General features: G+C 31.2%; 3 protein-coding genes across 3 annotated transcripts; 2 read left to right on the forward strand and 1 right to left on the reverse strand.

Annotated features, from left to right (window-relative positions):
* Nucleotides 1–3,590: 3,590 nt before the first annotated feature.
* On the forward strand, nt 3,591–6,546 carry LOC125077664 (protein ILRUN). Its single transcript, XM_047689657.1, has 5 exons — nt 3,591–4,037; nt 4,111–4,224; nt 4,394–4,620; nt 4,906–5,015; nt 6,134–6,546. Exons 1-5 carry the CDS (start codon nt 3,853–3,855, stop codon nt 6,161–6,163), a joined length of 666 nt encoding a protein of 221 aa, XP_047545613.1. The 5' UTR covers nt 3,591–3,852; the 3' UTR covers nt 6,164–6,546.
* A 134-nt stretch (nt 6,547–6,680) lies between these two features.
* Nucleotides 6,681–9,496, reverse strand: LOC125077715 (thymidylate synthase). The gene is made up of 5 exons (XM_047689720.1): nt 9,321–9,496; nt 8,936–9,193; nt 8,717–8,837; nt 7,183–7,408; nt 6,681–6,983 (listed from the first exon to the last, which is right to left on the reverse strand). The coding sequence occupies exons 1-5, from the start codon at nt 9,391–9,393 to the stop codon at nt 6,774–6,776; spliced, it is 888 nt and encodes a 295-aa protein (XP_047545676.1). The 5' UTR covers nt 9,394–9,496; the 3' UTR covers nt 6,681–6,773.
* A 2,460-nt stretch (nt 9,497–11,956) lies between these two features.
* On the forward strand, nt 11,957–20,220 carry LOC125077805. The gene is made up of 10 exons (XM_047689874.1): nt 11,957–12,097; nt 12,176–12,296; nt 12,533–12,721; nt 13,761–13,909; nt 14,289–14,461; nt 14,983–15,107; nt 15,871–16,060; nt 16,404–16,517; nt 19,398–19,515; nt 19,724–20,220. Exons 1-10 carry the CDS (start codon nt 11,958–11,960, stop codon nt 20,043–20,045), a joined length of 1,641 nt encoding a protein of 546 aa, XP_047545830.1. The 5' UTR covers nt 11,957; the 3' UTR covers nt 20,046–20,220.
* The last annotated feature ends 245 nt before the right edge of the window (nt 20,221–20,465 follow it).

Here is a 20,465-nt window from a genome sequence, read left to right on the forward strand (position 1 = left end):
GTTACTGCCGAAGAACACGAACAACAAACGATTAGAGGAGCATTTATTGCAGGTATAAGTTCTCAGAAAATTCGAGAGCGTCTTTTAGAAAATATTACAATTACTATGGATGAAGCTTTAAATCAAGCTATATCATTAGAAACGGCAGAAAAAAATTCAGAAATAATTGCTGGTAACACAAATTCTTCGCAACTAAATGCATTTTCTAATAATATAAATGATTTTAATCAAAATGTGGCGGTATCTACTACACAACGGAGACGCTGTTTCTTTTGTGGTGGCAACATACATCAAAGAATAAAATGTCCTGCTTTTAAAGTCACATGTCAACTGTGTTCTAAGCAAGGCCATTTTGCTAAGGTTTGTCGAAGCGGTAATCAACAAACTGCAAATGCTCTTACTACTGACACATGCTTACATTATTCAAATGAAAGTTTCTTAGCTGCATCGCCTAGTAGCTTACAAAATGCTACCGTACCTATTTTTATAAATAATATACGCGCTGATGCCTTGATAGATACAGGAAGCTCCGTCAGTTTTATCAATAAGAAATTAGTACAAATAATTAATTTAAAAATAAAACCCTGTAAACAGACGATTACTTTAGCATCGTTGACTCATGTATCCTTCGTAGAAGGAATGTGCCATGCTACAGTTAAGTTACAACATCATATTTATCAACAACGTCAACTTCTAATAGTTAACAATCTTTGTGCAGATATCATTATTGGCCATGACATACTAAAAGATCATTCGAAATTAGAATTTAAATTTGGAGGTAATAGAGAGCCTTTAAAAATATGTAACGTTATGAATGCATCTGTGCCACCAGTGTCTTTATTTACTAACTTATCATCTGATATTAAGCCTGTGGCGGTAAAATCTAGACGATATAGTAAAGAAGATAGCGATTTTATTAATACTGAAATTTCGAAGCTTTTAGCAGACGGAGTTATTGAACCCAGCGTTTCACCTTGGCGTGCCCAAGTCCTTGTTGCTGGAGGAGGAATTCACAGAAAACGCTTGGTAGTAGACTATTCGCAAACTATTAACAGATTTACATTGTTAGATGCATACCCTTTACCAAATATAGAAAATGTAGTATCTGAAGTTGCAAAATATAATTATTTCAGTCAAATAGATTTAAAAAGTGCCTACCATCAAATCCCAATATTAGAAAAAGAAAAAATTTTTACTGCCTTTGAAGCTGCTGGCAATCTATATCAATTTACCAGAATACCGTTTGGAGTTACAAATGGAGTAGCAGCATTCCAACGAGCTTTACATTTTATAATTAAAACAGAAATTTTGAAAGGTACATTTTGCTATTTAGATGATGTTACAATTTGTGGAATGGATAAAGGTGATCATGATCAAAACTTAAATTGTTTTATGGCTGCTGTGAAAAAGTATAATTTAACCATAAATGAACAAAAATCTACATTTGGTGTCAATTCTATTAATCTGCTTGGATACAATATTAAAGATAATACTGTCAAGCCTGACTCTAATAGATTAAAACCATTATTAGACCTGCCACCCCCAACGAATAACAATGAATTAAAACGAACACTTGGTTTATTTGCTCACTATGCAAAATGGATCAATAATTTTTCACAAAAAATAAAACCATTGATTGGCATTAAGTCTTTTCCAATTGATGACACTGCAAAAACTTGCTTTGTATCCTTAAAATCAGAAATAGAAAAATCAACTTTAGCCGTTATTGATGATAATGATATTCTTACTGTCGAGACTGACGCATCAGAATTTGCGATTGCTGCGTCACTATCTCAAAAGGGGCGACCTATAGCTTTTTTTTCTAGAACACTTTCAGATTCAGAGCAACGCCAATCTTCAATCGAAAAAGAAGCATGCGCTATTGTAGAGAGTCTTCGCAAATGGCGTCATTATTTAATTGGTAAACATTTTTTACTTTTAACAGATCAACGCTCTGTTGCATTTATGTTTAACCAAAATCATATCAGTAAAATAAAAAATGAGAAGCTTGAACGGTGGCGTCTCGAATTATCTTGTTTTAAATATGACATAATTTATCGTCCGGGTAAAGAAAACACAGTTGCTGATGCTTTATCAAGAGTGTGTGCTCATATGAATGTCGATAAATTACGTGAACTGCATAATTCCCTCTGTCACCCTGGCATTGTAAGAATGATGCATTGGGTTCGCATGAAAAACTTACCGTATTCGGTGAATGATATAAAATCTCTCATACAGTCTTGTCAAATATGTGCAGAAATTAAACCTCGGTTTATGAAATCTAAAGGTCAATTAATAAAAGCTACAGCACCTTTTGAGCGATTAAACATTGACTTTAAAGGACCTTTACCATCGAATACTCCAAATAAATATTTATTAACAATAATCGACGAATACAGTAGATTTCCTTTTGCATATGCCTGTAAGGAAATAACAACTGCAACTGTTATAAGATGTTTAAAAGATTTATTTTACACTTTTGGAACACCGCTTTATATTCATAGTGATAGAGGATCTGCTTTTATTTCTAAAGAGTTTACAGAATTTCTAAGTTCCTTGGGGATTGCATGTAGCAGAACAACGCCTTATAATCCACGTGGAAATGGTCAAGTCGAGCGTCTCAACGGCACTTTGTGGAAAACAATACAACTTGCTCTTCGTACAAGAGAAATGCCAATTGAAAGCTGGGAGCAATGTCTGCCAATGTCCTTACATGCAATTCGCTCACTTCTTTGTATACCAATTAATACAACTCCACACGAACGACTATTTAATCATCCTCGTAGATCACCTCACGGAGAATCGTTACCCTCTTGGTTAATTCCTGGACCTGTGCTAATGAAAAAAAATATACGCAATAAAAACGATCCATATGTTGAAGAAGTTGAACTATTACAAAGTAACCCCTATTACTCTTTTGTGAAACATAAAAATGGGCGGGAATCAACAGTTTCAAATCGGAACTTAGCTCCACTTCCCACTCCAATAGAACACTACATAGATAAAAATTTAGAAGAACAATTAAATAATTCAACTACAAATAGACAGCAAGAACAAGAAGATATCGTAGATGTTTTCTATGACTCAGAAGACCGAAATATAAATGCGGAGCATATTGATGTTCAAGACATACAATCTGTGACACCGAGTACGTCTGAGGATCAACATCTTAGGAGATCCGAAAGGACAAGACGAACTCCATATTATTTAAAAGATTATAGTTGCGTGTTAGAAAATGTTACAGGGGGTGAATGACGTATAATTTATGAAGAAATTATAGTATTCGATTATCTTGTCAAATGTATTGTCATACTTTATTATATACAATTCTTAAAGTTAATTAAAGCCAAGTTCTCTTATGGTTTTGTCATTTATGTATCAGTAGTATATTTAGTATCAGCATTGCACCCGTGCGAAGCCGGGTCGGTTCGCTAGTAAACTTATAAAGTAATCACTGATTATCAATCAGTTAGTTTAATAATGGCCCCTAGAAATAAAATAAATCTTCTTCCTAAGTACTGAGAACATTTGTAATATAAATGTATTAAGTAAGGCAACATTATATTAGATCGAAATAATAATAATGAAGGTTGAGTTGACAGATCCAGATGTTCAGTGACCATTATTCATTCGTTCATTTTTCAAAATAAATAATGCGACATTTTGGATCACTAATTTATTGCTAACAGTGATACATTCATTAATATTTAACCGCAAGTGTCAATAGTAATATTGCATTTTTAATAAGATTAATTCTTTCGAATGAAGTCAGCTGACGAATATAAACAAAGGGAATGTCAATAGTTAAGTGTTAAAAACTGCAAAAGTGCCTGTGATTTAGTTTTAAGCATAATGGATGTTGACGGTACAGCTGGTGAGATTAGTCAGAATCATGGAGAGATAGATCAAAATCTTCTATTGCAGTTCAGTTGTATGAATACTACTGATAGGGAAGAGCTCATAGGTCAAATGCAAAGACTATTAGGTCCCACTTTGAATTATAATACAGCTAGTTTTTTCTTGGATATGAGCAATTGGTAAATTAATATTTTGTTTATTTATTTTCATTATGATCTTTGACAATTGTGTTATATGTTTACATTATTTCAGGAATTTGCAAGCAGCAATATGTTGTTATTTAGATTATAGTTTACCTGCAAAGCTTCCATCCATGTCTTTGAAGGCAGCTCAAAGTCAAGAATCAGCCGTAGGACCAGCAACTTAGTATGATATTTTTTGTTTTTAAGTTAAATCTGTAGAACTTGACCTTTTTTGCTTGACAAGTACAATTGAATATTGTATTTTTGTAACTTTTTTATAATGTTCATACAGATAGTAGAATGACTTATAGTTCCTTATAAAATTAATATAATTTAACAGTATTTGATTACAGTTTTGAACAAAATTGGAGTATTGCCAACACAGGAACTGAAGCATGGCCGGGTAGCTGCAGGTTAATACAAGCTGGTGGTGAACCCTTGGAGGCAGTACCAGTTTATGTACCACCTTTGCCCCCTGGACATACCACAAATGTTAGCATGAAACTTTTAGCTCCAAGTGTTGCGGGGGTACACAGAGGCTATTTCCATTTGGTTACAGATAAAGGCGAACAAATTGGAGGTAAATATTGTGCAATACCTCATTTTTCAATTTAAAAAATATTTGTTGTCAAATAGCTCCACACTACTCTGTCTATCAACAAACAAGATTAGGCATATTAACTTTTTAAAAATTTAATTAAAAATTGAAATTGTATTTTAATGATTAATACAGATTATTAAAATGTGACTATAACTATTTATAAAAGAAATATATCAATATGACTTGATAAAAATTTGTTGAATTTTAATTATGAAATAACTTTGAATAGATTTACAATGAAAAGTTGTTGAATTTTTATTGCAGACACTTTATGGGTAGAAATTACAGTTGAATCAGAAGTGACAATGGCACTGGCAGAACAACTAGCTGCCTTACCGGTACCAAGTAGTCGATTGGATGATTCAGTATCTCAGGTATTGATATTGTTTAAACATTAAACTTTTGTTATTGCAGCTAGATCTTAAACTTTTATTTATTGTAATTGAATGTACTATGAATAAAAGAAATATTTTTTTATTAAAAAGCTTGCCATATACAAAATTAGCATTAAAATAATGTGTGGAAATTATTATTTTAGATGATAATACAACACCTACAGACCTAACCAATATCCAATGTATATAAATATCTCTAAAAAATCAGAATGACCCACTTTGTCTCTTTGGGAATTTGACAGGATTACTTGGGCATGCTACTATGATGCCTTAAGCCTAACATAAATGATAAATCTTCATTAACAACTTTTTAACAAAGCTTAGATCCTGAGCATATCATTCACCACATAACCAACCCTCGCTAGTCCACCCCGTAGAGCTTAGACTCTAGAAAGCTTGAAATCTGACAAATGAAGCTCATGTGCCTAATACTTATAATAGATATATCCGTCCAGCCTTCGCTTACTATATATACTACAGAATGTCTTACAACATTAACAGCTTTTCAGTCATTAGACAATACAAACTACTATGTCCCTGCGTTTTAAATCTGTAGTATCTTCGAAAATATTAATTTAAATTACATGCTGTTAAGGGCCATATTAATCTATATGAAATTCATGATGTGTTTATGGTACATACTTAATTGGATAAGGATTAATGCTGTAATACTTAAAATCGCTTCGAAAATAAGCCATTATTTCTTGTAAAAAGTAAAGGATAAAAAGTGGTTGTTGTGGGCTATCCCTAAGATATTGACATATACTATTGTGGACTTTTTTAAAGACCTTTTAAGGTGTACAATACTGTAGTGTATTATTTTGATCTATCTCGCCAGCGTTTGCAATGTAAGCGCAAGAAATGTGTTTATTTACAACATATTACTCTTAAAATTATCACTATTTCTCCACCATATTGTGCATGTATTATACATATAAACCTTCCTCTTGAATCAAGCTATCTATTAAAAAAAACCGCAACAAAATCCGTTGTGTAATTTTAAGGTTCTCAGCATACATAGGGACAGACAGCGGTAAGCGACTTCGTTTTATACTATGTAAAGATTTGGATATTCCATTTTTTCTTTCTTGTTACAGGTACCACCACATGATGACCAAATGTGTTGATAGTAGTCATAATCACTTCTCTATTATTGACCAATCAGTTGTCAACTTACTTCCTCCATAAAAAAGTTTGTCTTCAGCATTATTTACAAACTATATTGAACATCTCACAAAGTTGTACAGATATGCAAAAATATAGTCATCTCACAATTTAATAAGACTTAAGAACAATGAAATAATGTACAAATGCTATAATACTTATAGAATAACTATAAGATGAGAAATATGAATTTGTTATTGTTGAGAAGTTTACAAATTGTATAAGGAAAACAAGTTTATTAGCATCACTTAGTTTTAGGTATGAATTGCCATTATTTAATAATAATTATGGGGGTTTTATTTTGTAGTACGATTTTCCTTTAATTTTAAATAAAATTAATATTTGATGTCTGTTTTATCAATTTTATGTCCCAATTTTTTTTATCGAATAAATTGGTGATTTATTAGAATCAGTTGGATTAGAAACCATCACCATTTATTTTTTTATTATATTATATCAAACTGATTAGTAAATAAAACATAAGAGAATAATGCTTTTATTTAATGCAAATTACATCAAATCCTAATTAAGTAACAAGCACTAAAATTAAATAAAAATACACTATAATAAAATTTATACAGCCATTTCCATCTCAATCTTTGGATAAGGATTATAATTTTTTATGACAAAATCTTCATATTTGAAATCATCTATAGACTCAATTTTGCGAGCAATTTCCAATGTTGGGAAAGGTCTTGGTTGTCTTTCTAATTGTATTTTCAAGGGCTCGATGTGGTTTAAGTACACATGGGTATCACCAGTTGTATGAACAAACTCATGAGCCTTAAAAAAAAACAAAATTTCAAAATTCATATCAACATAACCAATATTTTTTAGTTTAACGAAACTTGATATACATTTAAATTCAATAATTCTCCAGTGAGTAACTTTTTTGCTAACTTAATTTTGTAGCAATTTATTGTTTATTTTCTTTTAAAAAAAATTATACTACTACTCAATCAATATTATTTTGTATACCAACCTGCAGGTTTGTAACATGTGCAATCATATGGGTTAATAAAGCATAACTTGCAATGTTGAATGGGACACCTAAGCCCATATCAGCGCTTCTCTGATACAGAAGACAAGAAAGTTTTCCATTGGCTACATAGAACTGTGCTAAACAGTGGCATGGAGGGAGTGCCATTTTGCTCAGATCTGAGGGATTCCAGGCACACATCAACATTCTTCTGTCATTGGGATTATTTCTGAAATAAAAACACTAAATTAAACATCTCAATGATTTAGTAATACAAAAATTTGTAATAAATCGTTTCTCCATTTAAAAGTATTACACATATTCATTACACTATAAATACTAAAATATCTTAAGAGATTAGGATCAAACCTGACTTCAAACATTAGGTTTATGTTGTTGCGATATTGGGGTTTTTGATATTAATTTCTGAATTTAGAATTGGTATAAAGGTAATTATAAGGTTTATCATTAATGTTCACATGTAGTGTTTTTATTATTGTAAAATATATAACAAAAGCCATTTTTAAAAAGACTTAATAGGCTATTTGACAATGCGAAAAATAAAGTGTCAATTATTGTAATCAGTATATGTTATGAGTTGAAAAATGGTTATTTATTAACGGAAGTTGAAAATAATAATTAATTTATTCAAAAATCCATAATTAAAATGTTTTTTTTAAATGTTTGTCACGTGACACAAAAAGCTCATGATTGGTCGGGTTTATGATGACATAATTTGCTTGTTAACCTCATTTGCCTACTGTATGTGGATTATATGTGCCACAGATTACAATACAGGCAAGTAACGTCACTGACCCCATTACAACGCCATATTGTCAAAGTAGTGTTTTCGCGCGCTATTTAAATATTGAATTTTTAATTTGATATTTTTCAGGAAATATGTACTAGAATTAAAAAACACAACTTTTATGGGTTCCTTAACCTCTACTAAATAATATAAAATGGATTTTCAAAACCAGTCAAATAGCCTATTGTATTTCCCATAATTAAGTCTAACACTTATGTAAGGAACACAACAATAGCTCCAAATGGGATTGAACTTGGGCTTTTTCAATCTATAGCCTCTCTTAAACTATTGAGGCTTATATTAATAAGACATAATTTTATTAGTAGTGGAATTAATAAATGAGACTAAGATTAAAATTGCTAAGATTTTTACACGAGTCAACTGTATAGGTAAAGTAATAAAATTACTTTGAAATAATATAAATGTAATGGAAACAAATTAAAAACTGCTCTTTAAAGTAAATACAACATGTGAGCTACCATATCAATAGTAGTATACTAGTTTCATAATAGTAAAAGTTACCTGTATAACGTCCATGTATTACCTGTATTAAATTAAATTAACATTTGTCTTTTAGTATATCAGTAAATATATATCAAAGTATTAAGATGTAAATGAAATTATTCCCATATAAATCTGATATAATCAGACTCACTGTGCTTACAGCTTAGAATATTAGTAATATATATACATAAGCAAAAGTTTTAGAAACAGAATGAAATTATTTACTTGATTGTGTTTATAACGTTTTTAAGTTGGTCGATGCCCTGTGTTTGGTAGTCAGTTTTTGCATTAACATATTCAGCTCCGCTATGCCTCCACTGGAACCCATATACTGGACCAAGATCACCTTAAATATTTTTTAGTTATAGGTAATATGACAAAACTTTAGATAGAATAGTAAGTTGTTTTATCAAATTCCTTTTCTCTACCTTAATTTTTACTTACCTTCTTCTCTATCTGTAAAACCTAAATTATCTAGAAATGCTCTAGAACCATTTGCATCCCAAATATGTACTCCTTTGTTTGCTAGAACCTTACTATCAGTGTTTCCAGATATCATCCAAAGCAGTTCTTCTATTACACCCCTTACAAATACTCTTTTGGTAGTTAGTAATGGTAACGTATTATTATCCAAGGAATATCTTTGCATGGCACCGAAAATAGACAGAGTACCAACACCGGTTCTATCAATTCTCTTCTCGCCTGTAATGTTTTCTTTAATTATAACTTTAACATCATATATTATCACATTAATAACACTTATGATGAAATTTATATAATAAACATCATTTTACATATCTATTTCATAATACAAATAAATCCAAATAACCTGTTTCAATTATTTTCTTTACAAGATTTAAATACTGATATTCATCGTGGAGTACCGCAGTTCCGTTATCCATCTTAGTATAGTACTTTATTATTTATTCCTAAATTATATGAATTATTTGATAATATATTCGAAAACAAAAACAAAGTAATTAAGGGAGAGAATGCGAAATACTTCAACGTAGTGCTGGGAGTTTTTTTCAGAAACGGTTTTAAGAACTAGTTACTTTAAAAAGAACGAACGAACTGTTTCTGGATTTAAAACGAACGAGACGACACTCGCCACCGGCGGCCTTCGTTTTGGTACTGCTTCGCGAACCGGTTCCTTTCACGTGTAACTGACTAAGCACTCTATTTTAATCGACGTAAGGACTATTATTGTATGAATATTAAACCAGTTATAAAGAACTACTTTGGATTTGAAGTAACGAATATGCTACAATGAATCTTATATCTATAGAAATACAATACAAATTTGGTCGTAGAAGAAAAGACTAAATCGAAAAACCTGTTTCTTGGTACCGCTGCGCGAACCGGTTCCGATCACGCGTAACTGACTAAGCACTTTATTTTGATCGCAGTAAGGACTATTATTGTATGAATATTAAACCAGTTATAAAGAACTACTTTGGATTTGAAGTAACGAATATGCTACAATTAATCTTATTTCTATAGAAATACAATACAAATTTGGTTGTAGAAGAATAGACTAAAATGAAAAACCTGTTTCTTGGTACCGCTGCGCGAACCGGTTCCTTTCACGTGTAACTGACTAAGCACTTTATTTTGATCGACGTAAGGACTATTATTGTATGAATATTAAACCAGTTATAAAGAACTACTTTGGATTTGAATCTTATTCCTACAGAAATACAAATTCAAATTTGGTTGTAGAAGAATTAAAAAATTACGAAACAAAAAAAAAAGTTTTCGTAGGCTCCTTATACGCTTATTATTTTTTTATTACAGATTTAGTATTAACTGCTTATTAAATTACAAATAATTTAAAAATATTTCTTAATTTTCTGTTTTTTTAAATGCAAATAAGTGCGTGACGTAGAATTAATCCAAATAAATTATAAAGTCGAAGTCTATTTTTAAAATTATATAATATGACTCCAGTGTTGAATATACATTATTTCAGTAAAGTATCGTAAATATAAGTATATACGTAAGTTCTCGAACCTATGAAAACAAACCGGTTTTTTTTATAACCATTTCGAAGAACTGTTTTGTAAGTGTAAAAAACCGGTTCGTTTCGTTTTACATAAAATCTGAAATGACCCAGCACTACTTCAACGTTAACCGCCAAAATTATATTTTTAATCTGTCATTTGGTAGTTGGTACTGTGGTACAAGAGAAGCACTATACAGCCTAACATTGCTTGTAAATTTACTAAAGTGAAAATATTCATAATGTCGTACTGTGGAGTGGAGAATCTGAATTTATATTTTGAATTTAATAGTATATATATATGTTGTATATAAAATGTGAATCATATATATAATTTCTTATATAGGAAGATAATAGGGCTATGTAGATAGTTTTATATATAATTTTTGTTACAGGGATAAATTGAAGTATCTACGTACCTATTTTATATATACGTGTAGATTTATAATTTTGAGTACGTAACAAATTCTATAATAATATCTTTGTAGAACAACATCTTTAGTAAAAAATATTCGCTGTATTTGTACATTGTATAGAGTTGAGTGTTATAGCATGACGACCTCCGTGGTCGAGTAGTGTGTACACCGGTTTTCATGGGTACGCCACTCTGAGGTCCCGGGTTCGATTCCCGGCCGAGTCGATGTAGAAAAAGTTCATTAGTTTTCTACATTGTCTTGGGTCTGGGTGTTTGTGGTACCGTCGTTACTTCTGATTTCCATAACACAAGTGCTTTAGCTACTTACATTGGGATCAGAGTAATGTATGTGGTGTTGTCCAATAAATTTATTATTTATTTATTAAATTTATTATTATTATTATAGCATAGCAGAAGCAACAATATGTAAAGCTTACATTTTGAGAAATGGTAAATAATTCAACTACACTTAATTTGTATTTACGCTATCAAGCCCGGCGGTTACAGAAACCTCCATGTATCGGATGAAATTCGGTCAGCAGCGTTCTCTTCCTGGATAGAACGGCTGAAGCTTATATTCCAATAAGTAATTAATTTGAGATTTTAATTCCTTATTAAAACATGAGTTTTATTTTAAACAGAAAGTTATTGTAGTTTTGGTTAGGTTCGAAGCTAAGTACTTCATTATATTAAGTACAGTAACTAAATATTTTATACAATAATAATTTTCGAAATCATATTGTAGTAGTTTCATTTAAATATGAATTGTTTTTAGGAAGGTTTGATTTTTAGACGCAGAAAATAAGCCCACAGCCATTGAGTAAAACAGAAATAATAACTATAGCAACTAATGTTTTGTTATTTATTGAATGACATTCTGTGTATTTCATGGCAAATAATTTTATTAAAAACGTTGATATAAAATTATAACTTTATTAAGGCCTTTATTATAACATTAATATTAATTTTTACAAAGGAATAATATTTGTTACATGAAAAAAAGTATTACTCGCAAAAATAAATTGTAGGATTTGAGGGAACAATTTAAAATGCCTAATTTAGAAGCACCATGCGTAGAGCTCGGTTCTGCTCCACGTACTCCAAGTATTATCATGTCACCATCGCCATCAGAAGTTTCGAGTGCTAGTTCCCTAGAACTACAAAATGTCCAAGCTACTCCTCTTTTCAGGTAGATAAGATTGTTATTGATGTTTATTTTTGTGTTTTCATCATCAAGGGGAACTTGAATCTAATATTTATAACTTAGAGTTTTAGCGTTGCCACCACCCGAACCAGAACAACCGCCTGGCCAGGATGAATTAGAACGTAGATTACCTGGCTATAGGCGTATTGTGATTCCGCGTGAATTAACACTCATTGAACTATTGGTAAGGTTACATTCACTTTAATCAAAATTTTATGTATTCATGTACGTATATTATAGGCATTTTCTATTAAGATATTCTACATATAGTTATTATATTAGTGAAAATATGAAAATGATCTGTACCTCAAATGATAAGACGTTAGAATAGTTATTGTTTTTATTATTTGACTTACATTAAAATTAAAAATAAAAATCTCTTTCTTATGTCCTAATAAAAATAAAAATATATCTTTAAAGAAACAAAGCAGTGGTGTAAGAACTGACGATGAAGTGTTGAGGATTCGAGAAGCAAAACTACGGGTTGTTGCGGAACGCGTTGGTCTGCGAAGGTTACATGTTCTCGCACCCCATTTAAGAACTTTAGTACTCGATGGAAGCGCTATGACATCGCTACGGGATCTTGGCATTGGGTTGATTAAGTTAAAAGTAGGTACACAAAGAAACATTGCCGCTAGTACAATGTGCCCACCTAGCACCCAGTGGTGGATTTACCTAAAGGTGGAGTAGGATCATTTTATTGATAGCATTTTTAAAACTCAACTTTGGCAGTAAAAAAATGTAGGCTACTTTCTAATAACTTCTGCATACAAGAAGAAATACAAATGAGATTTATTCTCGACCAAAGAAGATTCAAATCTAAAGTAATTTCTAAAAAAAATTAGTAGTATATGAACATTTCAACTATCTAACACCGACCTAAAACTGAGTTTTTTTAATTAAGTTACGGTATACACTATTCAAAAATATATTTCATGTAAAAAACTATAAAACTACTTTTTATCATTGATAATGTATTGTATTTTTTGCTGTCAGCTCTATAAATTAACGGACTACCATCAGCAAACAATACAATATTACAAGTACATAACTTTGATATAAAAAAGAAGATCAATTTTATATATAAAAAATAAAAAAGGTCCTACAATAGAACCCTAAGGAACGCCCACTAGCACTAACCCAAAAAACTTCATTCCATTGATGGAAACGTGATTTCCCTTTTGTTACATGTCCTACACAATCGAGTACTTCAGAAATACTCTCTTAGTGGTTTCTGTGATTTATTCAGCGCCATTTGGACATTATAGTAAATATACATTCATTTTGGCAAAAAGGTTTTATACGTTTTGGGATGTAAGAAGTTGTAAATTTTAAAATTATAAATTAGTAAATTATCTTGTTTCCTACTACCCATTAAAATTAAAGCTATATACGGAACCATATCATATATAATACTATTAATAAAGTGCACCGATTTTTTAAAATTTCATTTCATTTTAAAATATTAAAATGTAAATACTAAGCTGATTTTGGAAACATAACCTAAATTTTACCTCTGCACTTCTTATATACTTTCTTCTTGACTATAGTTAATCAATTTTCGTTGGAACGAGGAAAGAAGGAGGAACGAATTATAATTTATTTTATTAAGTTGATAAAATGTAATATTTTTAAATAATTTTCGTAGAGCCTCAGCGTAAATCGATGTGGTTTAAACTCGTTGGACGGAGTTTGGGGCCTTGGTGCTTTGCGAGAACTCTATGCTGCCGGAAATCGACTTCATGACTTACATGCTTTAGCGGCCCTCCAAAAATTACATACTCTAAATTTGGCTAAGTGAGTATGAATAATAAGCTGAAATGTTAGACAACTATTTATAACTAATAATTATAATAATTAATTTTTAAATTGTACTGGGTGGGCGGCAGATCATCACACTGGACAAGTACTAATTGGAACTAGAATGGAAGTCAGGTTTTTGTCAATGTAATTAATTATTAAAACTCAGCCCTGATTGCGCTGTACGACCCGTTAGAAATATAAGGAAAAAGTAATCCTTTGCATGATGATTCAAATTCCATGGTTGGTAGTGCGTAATAATTAATATATTATGCGTCATATTGTAGTCAGATGAATCAACTAAGTTTAATCTTGTTTACTGCTATCAATAAAAAAATTATTTAAATATATAAATTATTATCGAGAAATATTGCAGTAACCCAATTGAGGAGTCAAGTCGCATTTGGACATTGGGCGTATGCTGTTCATTACGGAAGCTGACTCTTAGTGGGACTCCAATCGCAGATTCTATGAACTATCGTTCACTTGTTGCATCTGCGTTGCCTATGTTAGTTACTTTGGACGAGAGACCGCTAAATTCGAATGAAGGTTAGTTCTAAAGTCTGTAATGTTGTTTATAATACTTATAATGTCTCAATTTTTATATGACTTTAACAGAATCGTTATATTAAATGTAGGTAACGTTCTGTGTATTGAAAGATAAGTAACAGACTGATCATAAAATATTTAAATGGCATTTACAAATACTATTAATATGTGTTTATTAATATTATATGTATATTTATTAATATATAATATATTAATATGTGTTATCTGGCCCCTCATCGGGCTTTGCTCATCGTTTTTACTTTTATTTTATATACGATCTAAGCAACCATTCATTAAACGTATGTAGGCTTGACTGAATGGGTACCATGCAATGGAATTATATGCACAAAAGGGGTATTACATCTTAGATGCTATGCTTGGTCCTGTTTTGGTGATCTTATACGTCGTAAGGAGAGTTTTCGTATAATCGTTCTTCTAAAAGTTGCTTTCCATTAAAATTCGGTTCCGAACAAATATAAGATGGGAAGTTAATTAATCTTATATCATTTATGAATTTGCAGATGATTGGAATTACGATATCCCATCGGATTCAGAAAGCGTTGAAAGTTTTTCTGAAACTAGTAACCAACGAATAACTGATACACAAGAACAAGACGAGCCACGACCCGGTCCTTCGAAGCTTGAAGTAAAGTATTTTATGAAATTACAAACTATGCCCTTGGTTTTCCGGTAGATATTGTGATTTTTGACTCGGTACTGTGTAGGTACCACTCATGCATCCGTTATTATATCGCCCAATAGCAATACTTTGAACTGATGCTTTTCTATCAGAAAGGTGAGTTCTTCGATGTAATTACAGATACACGAGCGACATATCATAATTATAGTTTCCTTAGTTACATATTGGCGGTAAAAGGAATGAAGAAAATATATATTGGCGATGATGACCAAATATATAAACTCTTTATTCAAAACTACAGTCCAGTTATACATAAATATATTATTAAAAATAATAGGTACTTACTTAGATTTTTCTTAACTTAATAACGTTATTTCGTTAATTATTTACAATTTAAAGGATACGATCGATGAAAACACTAGGATACAAATATGTATTTATTTTCAACACATGTACACAATTATATATATTATATGAATTGAATCGTTAATTAACATAGCCTTAGTCCGGAATCCGTTTTAATTTTATTTTTATAACTGTTCTGGTCCTGCGCCTAAATCATTTCCAGTCATGTTAGATTTTCCTTCCCATCGGATTATGAGAGCGAGCGAATAATGAGTGCGTCTGTGTTTGCGCACACACTTTTACTCTATAGTATGTCCTGCGCAGGTGTCTAGTTTCTTTTTTTAAGGCATTTTTAAGAGAGAGTCTAGCTACTAGACCACAAACGGTCAACAGGATATCACCATGTTTATATAATTATTACCAGTGTGAGGAAAATGATCTATTTCCCGACGAAAGACCTTCCAATGAGTGCTCCAAGCTAACTCGTCGGCGTCCAGCAACAAGTGAATGCGCTGGAATCCGGCCTCGATGCGAGATATCAAGGCGACCTAAGACAGCTTTGGAGCGGAACATCGACGGCCCTACGAGACTGCAAATTATGAACACGTTGTTAGGTAAAATACATTTCTTAAAAATACGTCATTTTTATATATATCGTCAGTGGAATGGAAGAAACGCTTAAATCACAAAATCATACTTTTAGGAAATATTACCTATAAGGTTTTATTTTCCCAAAAGTTGTGTATTAACGCTTTAGCGTTTTTTCTTTTCTACGGTGACTAAACAGTCGGAAACGTCACTGATTTAAGTTATATGCATCAGATGGAAATCTACGATCTGTGTATCAATCAACTCGTATTTATTCAACTGTACAGAGTATTGATATGTGACGATAGAAAGGTCTACCACCAGTACAGTCAAAAATGTTAAGATTTATAATTTTCAAATCTGTTGAAGATGATGAATGGCGTTGTAGTGGAAGCAAGCTAACATCACATGGAGCTGTTTCTGGGAATTTAGCGAGAGCTTTACGACGACCGAAACAAATATCAAAACATCAGAACTCCAGTAGTAAGTAACTTTAGTAGTAAGTTTTCAGGTTAACTTGAAAATAAAATCTATTATTTGCACAAAGAGATTAAGTTTTCTTACACTAACAAACCGATAGTTTGGTTAGGTTAGTGCTTTGCGACTAATGCTTTGCTTTACTTGATAATTCACTTGCTAATCTAGCAAGTAAGGCACCAGTTTAATCTCCTGGAATTCCGCCAAACTAAAATGGCAGCTGATATTTTCTTTATAGAAAAACTGAGCTATTTTTCCATCCTGCGAATGATTGGTTTGCAATCATAATGTAATCCTGGTACTAGATCAACGAGGAAGTTAAAATAAACTAAAATTAGATATATTTTGTGTACCTACCTACTATATGATAAATAGGTACAAAAAATAAACTTTGCTAAATACTATGATTATGCATAAAAAAAGGAGTTTAGTGTTTTTCGATGCGTCTACTTAAATTAGAAATTTTGAGTATTAACATAAATTAGCTTCGAAGATATTGCTATTATTATTGAAGGGGGAACCTGCATGTGTCGTATAATATTCGGTTACAAATATTTTTTTAAGTCACATAGTTGGGTAGCCAGATCACCAAGTGGTCACCAGCCTAAACAAATTGACGCTCTAAGAAATATTTACCGTTCCTATCATCGCCAATGCGCCATTAAACTTGGGAACTAAGATGGTATATCCCTTGTGTCTCTAGCTACGCTGGCCCAATTTTACTATACCTTTAAACCCGAACACAATAATTCTAGTATTTAATAATATAATAGTATTAGTAGGCTGCTCGGCGGTAGAAGGATTGCTTTCCTATAAGAGGTAAACCCCACTGTTCATGAAGGGTCTCATCAGCAGTGGGATATTGAAGGCAGTAACTCACTAACGTAAGAGTAAAAATTGAAGTATTTCTCGGCTAAGATTTTCTCACCTATCGAGTCGAAGATTTGGAGCTTAAACACATATAATTCTCACTGAGCACATGTCGGTTCACCTCAGGATGATTTCTTTCATGGTCAAGCATTATTTAGAGGTAACGTAACTAATTGTAAACTTTTTGATGTTACCTGAATATAAAACTGTATTCAGATAAGAATATAAGTACGAATGTTTTAATTTTGGCTTTGTATGTAGGTATTGTAATTTATCTTTAATTGAAAAAATCACTTTGCATTTATTTGTTTTAACCTTTTCTTATCTATATCCGATCTAAGAAATCTCAGCAAAATGACGAAGGATTTGTACATACGTATGTCATAAAATGTTGTTTTAAAAGCCATGAAGTCTGTGTACATTTAAGTAAAAGGTATATACACAATATCCAGTTAGCTATTTACCTAAACCAGCAATCGTTTGTTGACTAAAAAGTTAATAACAATAGTATTGCTGTCGTGTTTTCGTCATTAAGAATCGTGTGAAATACCGTATGTCTCTGCTAAGTATGAGTTTCTCATCTGATATAACTGTTAGGAATATTACATTTTATAATACTAGTAATTTTGTCGATGTCTAAATTTTATTGTCTTTGATTAGTTTTTCTGTTTAATTCGTTTGAAAATGAGATTAGCCTAAGTTATTCCTTAAAGTATTTCTCGTCTATTAGTGAAAGTTTCGTCAAAATGGGTTCAGCAGATGATCGATGATTACCCGAATGAATCAGACAACCTTTTTTAATATTTTTTTTCTTGTTTATTATGTATCCATCAAATGAATTTATTTATTGTATTTAATTTTGAAATTAGAAACAGCCACTTCAAATTTATTTATTTGTATAGATTGACGGCTATTTTTACTCTTAAAATAAGTTTGACTTGACTTTGAATTGACTACAAAAATATTTGCCTTTTTTAATTTTATTTCTTAGTAAATTTGAGGGTGCCACAGTATTTCATATTGAATGGGAGTTACTAGTTCATTGTAACTAACAAGTAAACATTCCATAAGCCATGTTGGTACAAGGCTGAAAATTGCCAAGAGACAGCCGCTGCTATCGGTTTATTTTCTTGTTTTCTGATGTAAGAAATCTTTATCCTTATCTATCGATATCCTTTTAGACTTTTCCAGGTTCTCCCCAGAATAAAATCCTGGCTACGCCTACCTGTATGATTTCTACATTGAACCTTGACAGATAGACAAGCAAAAATTAAAGTACTTATATAATGTAATGAGTATTGCATCAATTGAATGAATGGGCTAACAAAAGTTTCTAAGGCGGTGTGTCATGTCATATTTAGAGAAATTTCTCTTTAATACTTTGTTTAGTTTAGGTAGGTTAGGTCCACTTCGAACTTTTTATGGTATCGTAACCAATAGTAAAGCCCGTACTTTTGTCGTATCTATGCCTCACAGTTTCTACGACTTTTTTTTGTAAATATTTAATTATTAAAATACTAAAAATATCAAATTGAAGCGCAAATTTTTAATTACTTTATTTTAACATCGTGGGTGATTATTTAATTTAACAGTTAGTTATGTTATCATAAAAGTTTGTTGTACAATAACCGTAGTTGGAAGTTATTTTTGCTCTTGAGTAATTTTCTTTTGTCAAATCAGTCAGTTGATTTTTAAGTATATTAACTAAGTTAATGTGCTATAGTCTTATGTACAATTGTACATATCTTGTATGAGTTACAATATATCTATGACAATGTAGAATTAACCATTTTTTGGTTTAATTTCTCTTTAACGTACTCAGTATACTACTCTCACAATTTTGTTGGAGATTTCAACTACTTAATTATTTTCGCATGACAAATACTACATAACTTTCTTCAGGTGAATGTTTTTCTAAACGCATACATTCGTTAAAAGATTTATATCATATTGTTTCACAGAGTGACACAGATGTTTAAAGTACCTTATAGTTAGTAGGATATGTTTTTCTTAAAGCGGACTCTGAACTGGAAATGGTCGAGAAGACAATGGAAGAAGCATGTCGTGCGCTTGCGGCGGAAATACCGTGCGCACCCAACTCCGAAGACTGGGCCAAGTTTAAACAAGAAACTGGGTAACTACTTTCATTTTTACAATATTGTTTTATTATGATCTCTTACAGTAGAATTTATTAATAAAACTAATAAAAAGTTTTAAGGATATAATGTCGGTTAGGGCTAAAATATGACTTAATGTCTGCCTAAAATTTTATCTATAAACTCTATTCTATTTTTTATTTTATTTTTTGATAAATTAATTAGTTACATGAGTATTTATTTCAGAATTGAAATAGATATAGACTTCAACGAGTGGCCGAAGGAGACAGATCCCTCAAAAGTTATCGAGCGCCTAGAGCAAATTGAAAGAGACACGCTGGAGAGATTAAATAATGACACAGACGATATTGGTCAAAATGCAACGCATGCATTCACGTCTGATCCTTCTAGAATATTCTCTAGAGGTATTGCTGGAGATTATGAATTATGGAAAGAGATGCAAGATTTGATAACTTGTGATCCACCGAATAATGTTGATGATTTGTTTAAAAATTTAGTTCCCATTAATCCAAGAAGGAGAGAATCAGATAATGATTCCCTAGAATAGATTATGGTTTCTGGATAATAGATGAGTTATATTATGTATATCAAGAGACACTGAAGCGATTTGTAATGCTTACAAAATATTTTTTTATCTTTTGTCATATAGTAACGAAGTACCTCATTTTAAATGGTTTCAATAATATTACCTCGTTTATTTAATAGAAAATAAATAAATACCTATTATTTGTCAGTCACAGTTAAAATTTCTGCGTACATAAATATTTTTTAGAACTTTCTAAATACAACACGGAAAATAAATTAAGGGACTACTTAATCAAGTAATTTCAAAAAATATTTTTAGTTATTCTATTTTAGTTACGTTTTTACAAAGATTATGTTGTTTAGAAATACATGAAAATTTATCAAATAATTTGTTGAAAATATATGGCTGTTATGTTTAAAATAAATCTAATAACAATAAAGT

This window comes from Vanessa atalanta, chromosome 4 (genome assembly GCF_905147765.1).
Source record: "Vanessa atalanta chromosome 4, ilVanAtal1.2, whole genome shotgun sequence".
Classification (NCBI taxonomy): Eukaryota; Metazoa; Arthropoda; class Insecta; order Lepidoptera; family Nymphalidae; genus Vanessa; species Vanessa atalanta.

Excerpts from the sequence above, each read along its gene's own strand:
- LOC125077805 (XM_047689874.1), top strand. The coding sequence starts at position 11,958 with ATGCCTAATTTAGAAGCACCATGCGTAGAGCTCGGTTCTGCTCCACGT. Across the intron at positions 15,108-15,870 it reads CCGGTCCTTCGAAGCTTGAA|TGTGAGGAAAATGATCTATT; the intron begins GTAAAGTATTTT and ends AATTATTACCAG. Across the intron at positions 16,061-16,403 it reads AATTATGAACACGTTGTTAG|ATGATGAATGGCGTTGTAGT; the intron begins GTAAAATACATT and ends AATCTGTTGAAG.
- LOC125077664 (XM_047689657.1), top strand. The coding sequence starts at position 3,853 with ATGGATGTTGACGGTACAGCTGGTGAGATTAGTCAGAATCATGGAGAG. Across the intron at positions 4,225-4,393 it reads GCCGTAGGACCAGCAACTTA|TTTTGAACAAAATTGGAGTA; the intron begins GTATGATATTTT and ends ATTTGATTACAG. Across the intron at positions 4,621-4,905 it reads TAAAGGCGAACAAATTGGAG|ACACTTTATGGGTAGAAATT; the intron begins GTAAATATTGTG and ends TTTTTATTGCAG.
- LOC125077715 (XM_047689720.1), bottom strand. The coding sequence starts at position 9,393 with ATGGATAACGGAACTGCGGTACTCCACGATGAATATCAGTATTTAAAT. Across the intron at positions 8,838-8,935 it reads TTTTACAGATAGAGAAGAAG|GTGATCTTGGTCCAGTATAT; the intron begins GTAAGTAAAAAT and ends AAAATATTTAAG. Across the intron at positions 6,984-7,182 it reads CACATGTTACAAACCTGCAG|GCTCATGAGTTTGTTCATAC; the intron begins GTTGGTATACAA and ends TTTTTTTTTAAG.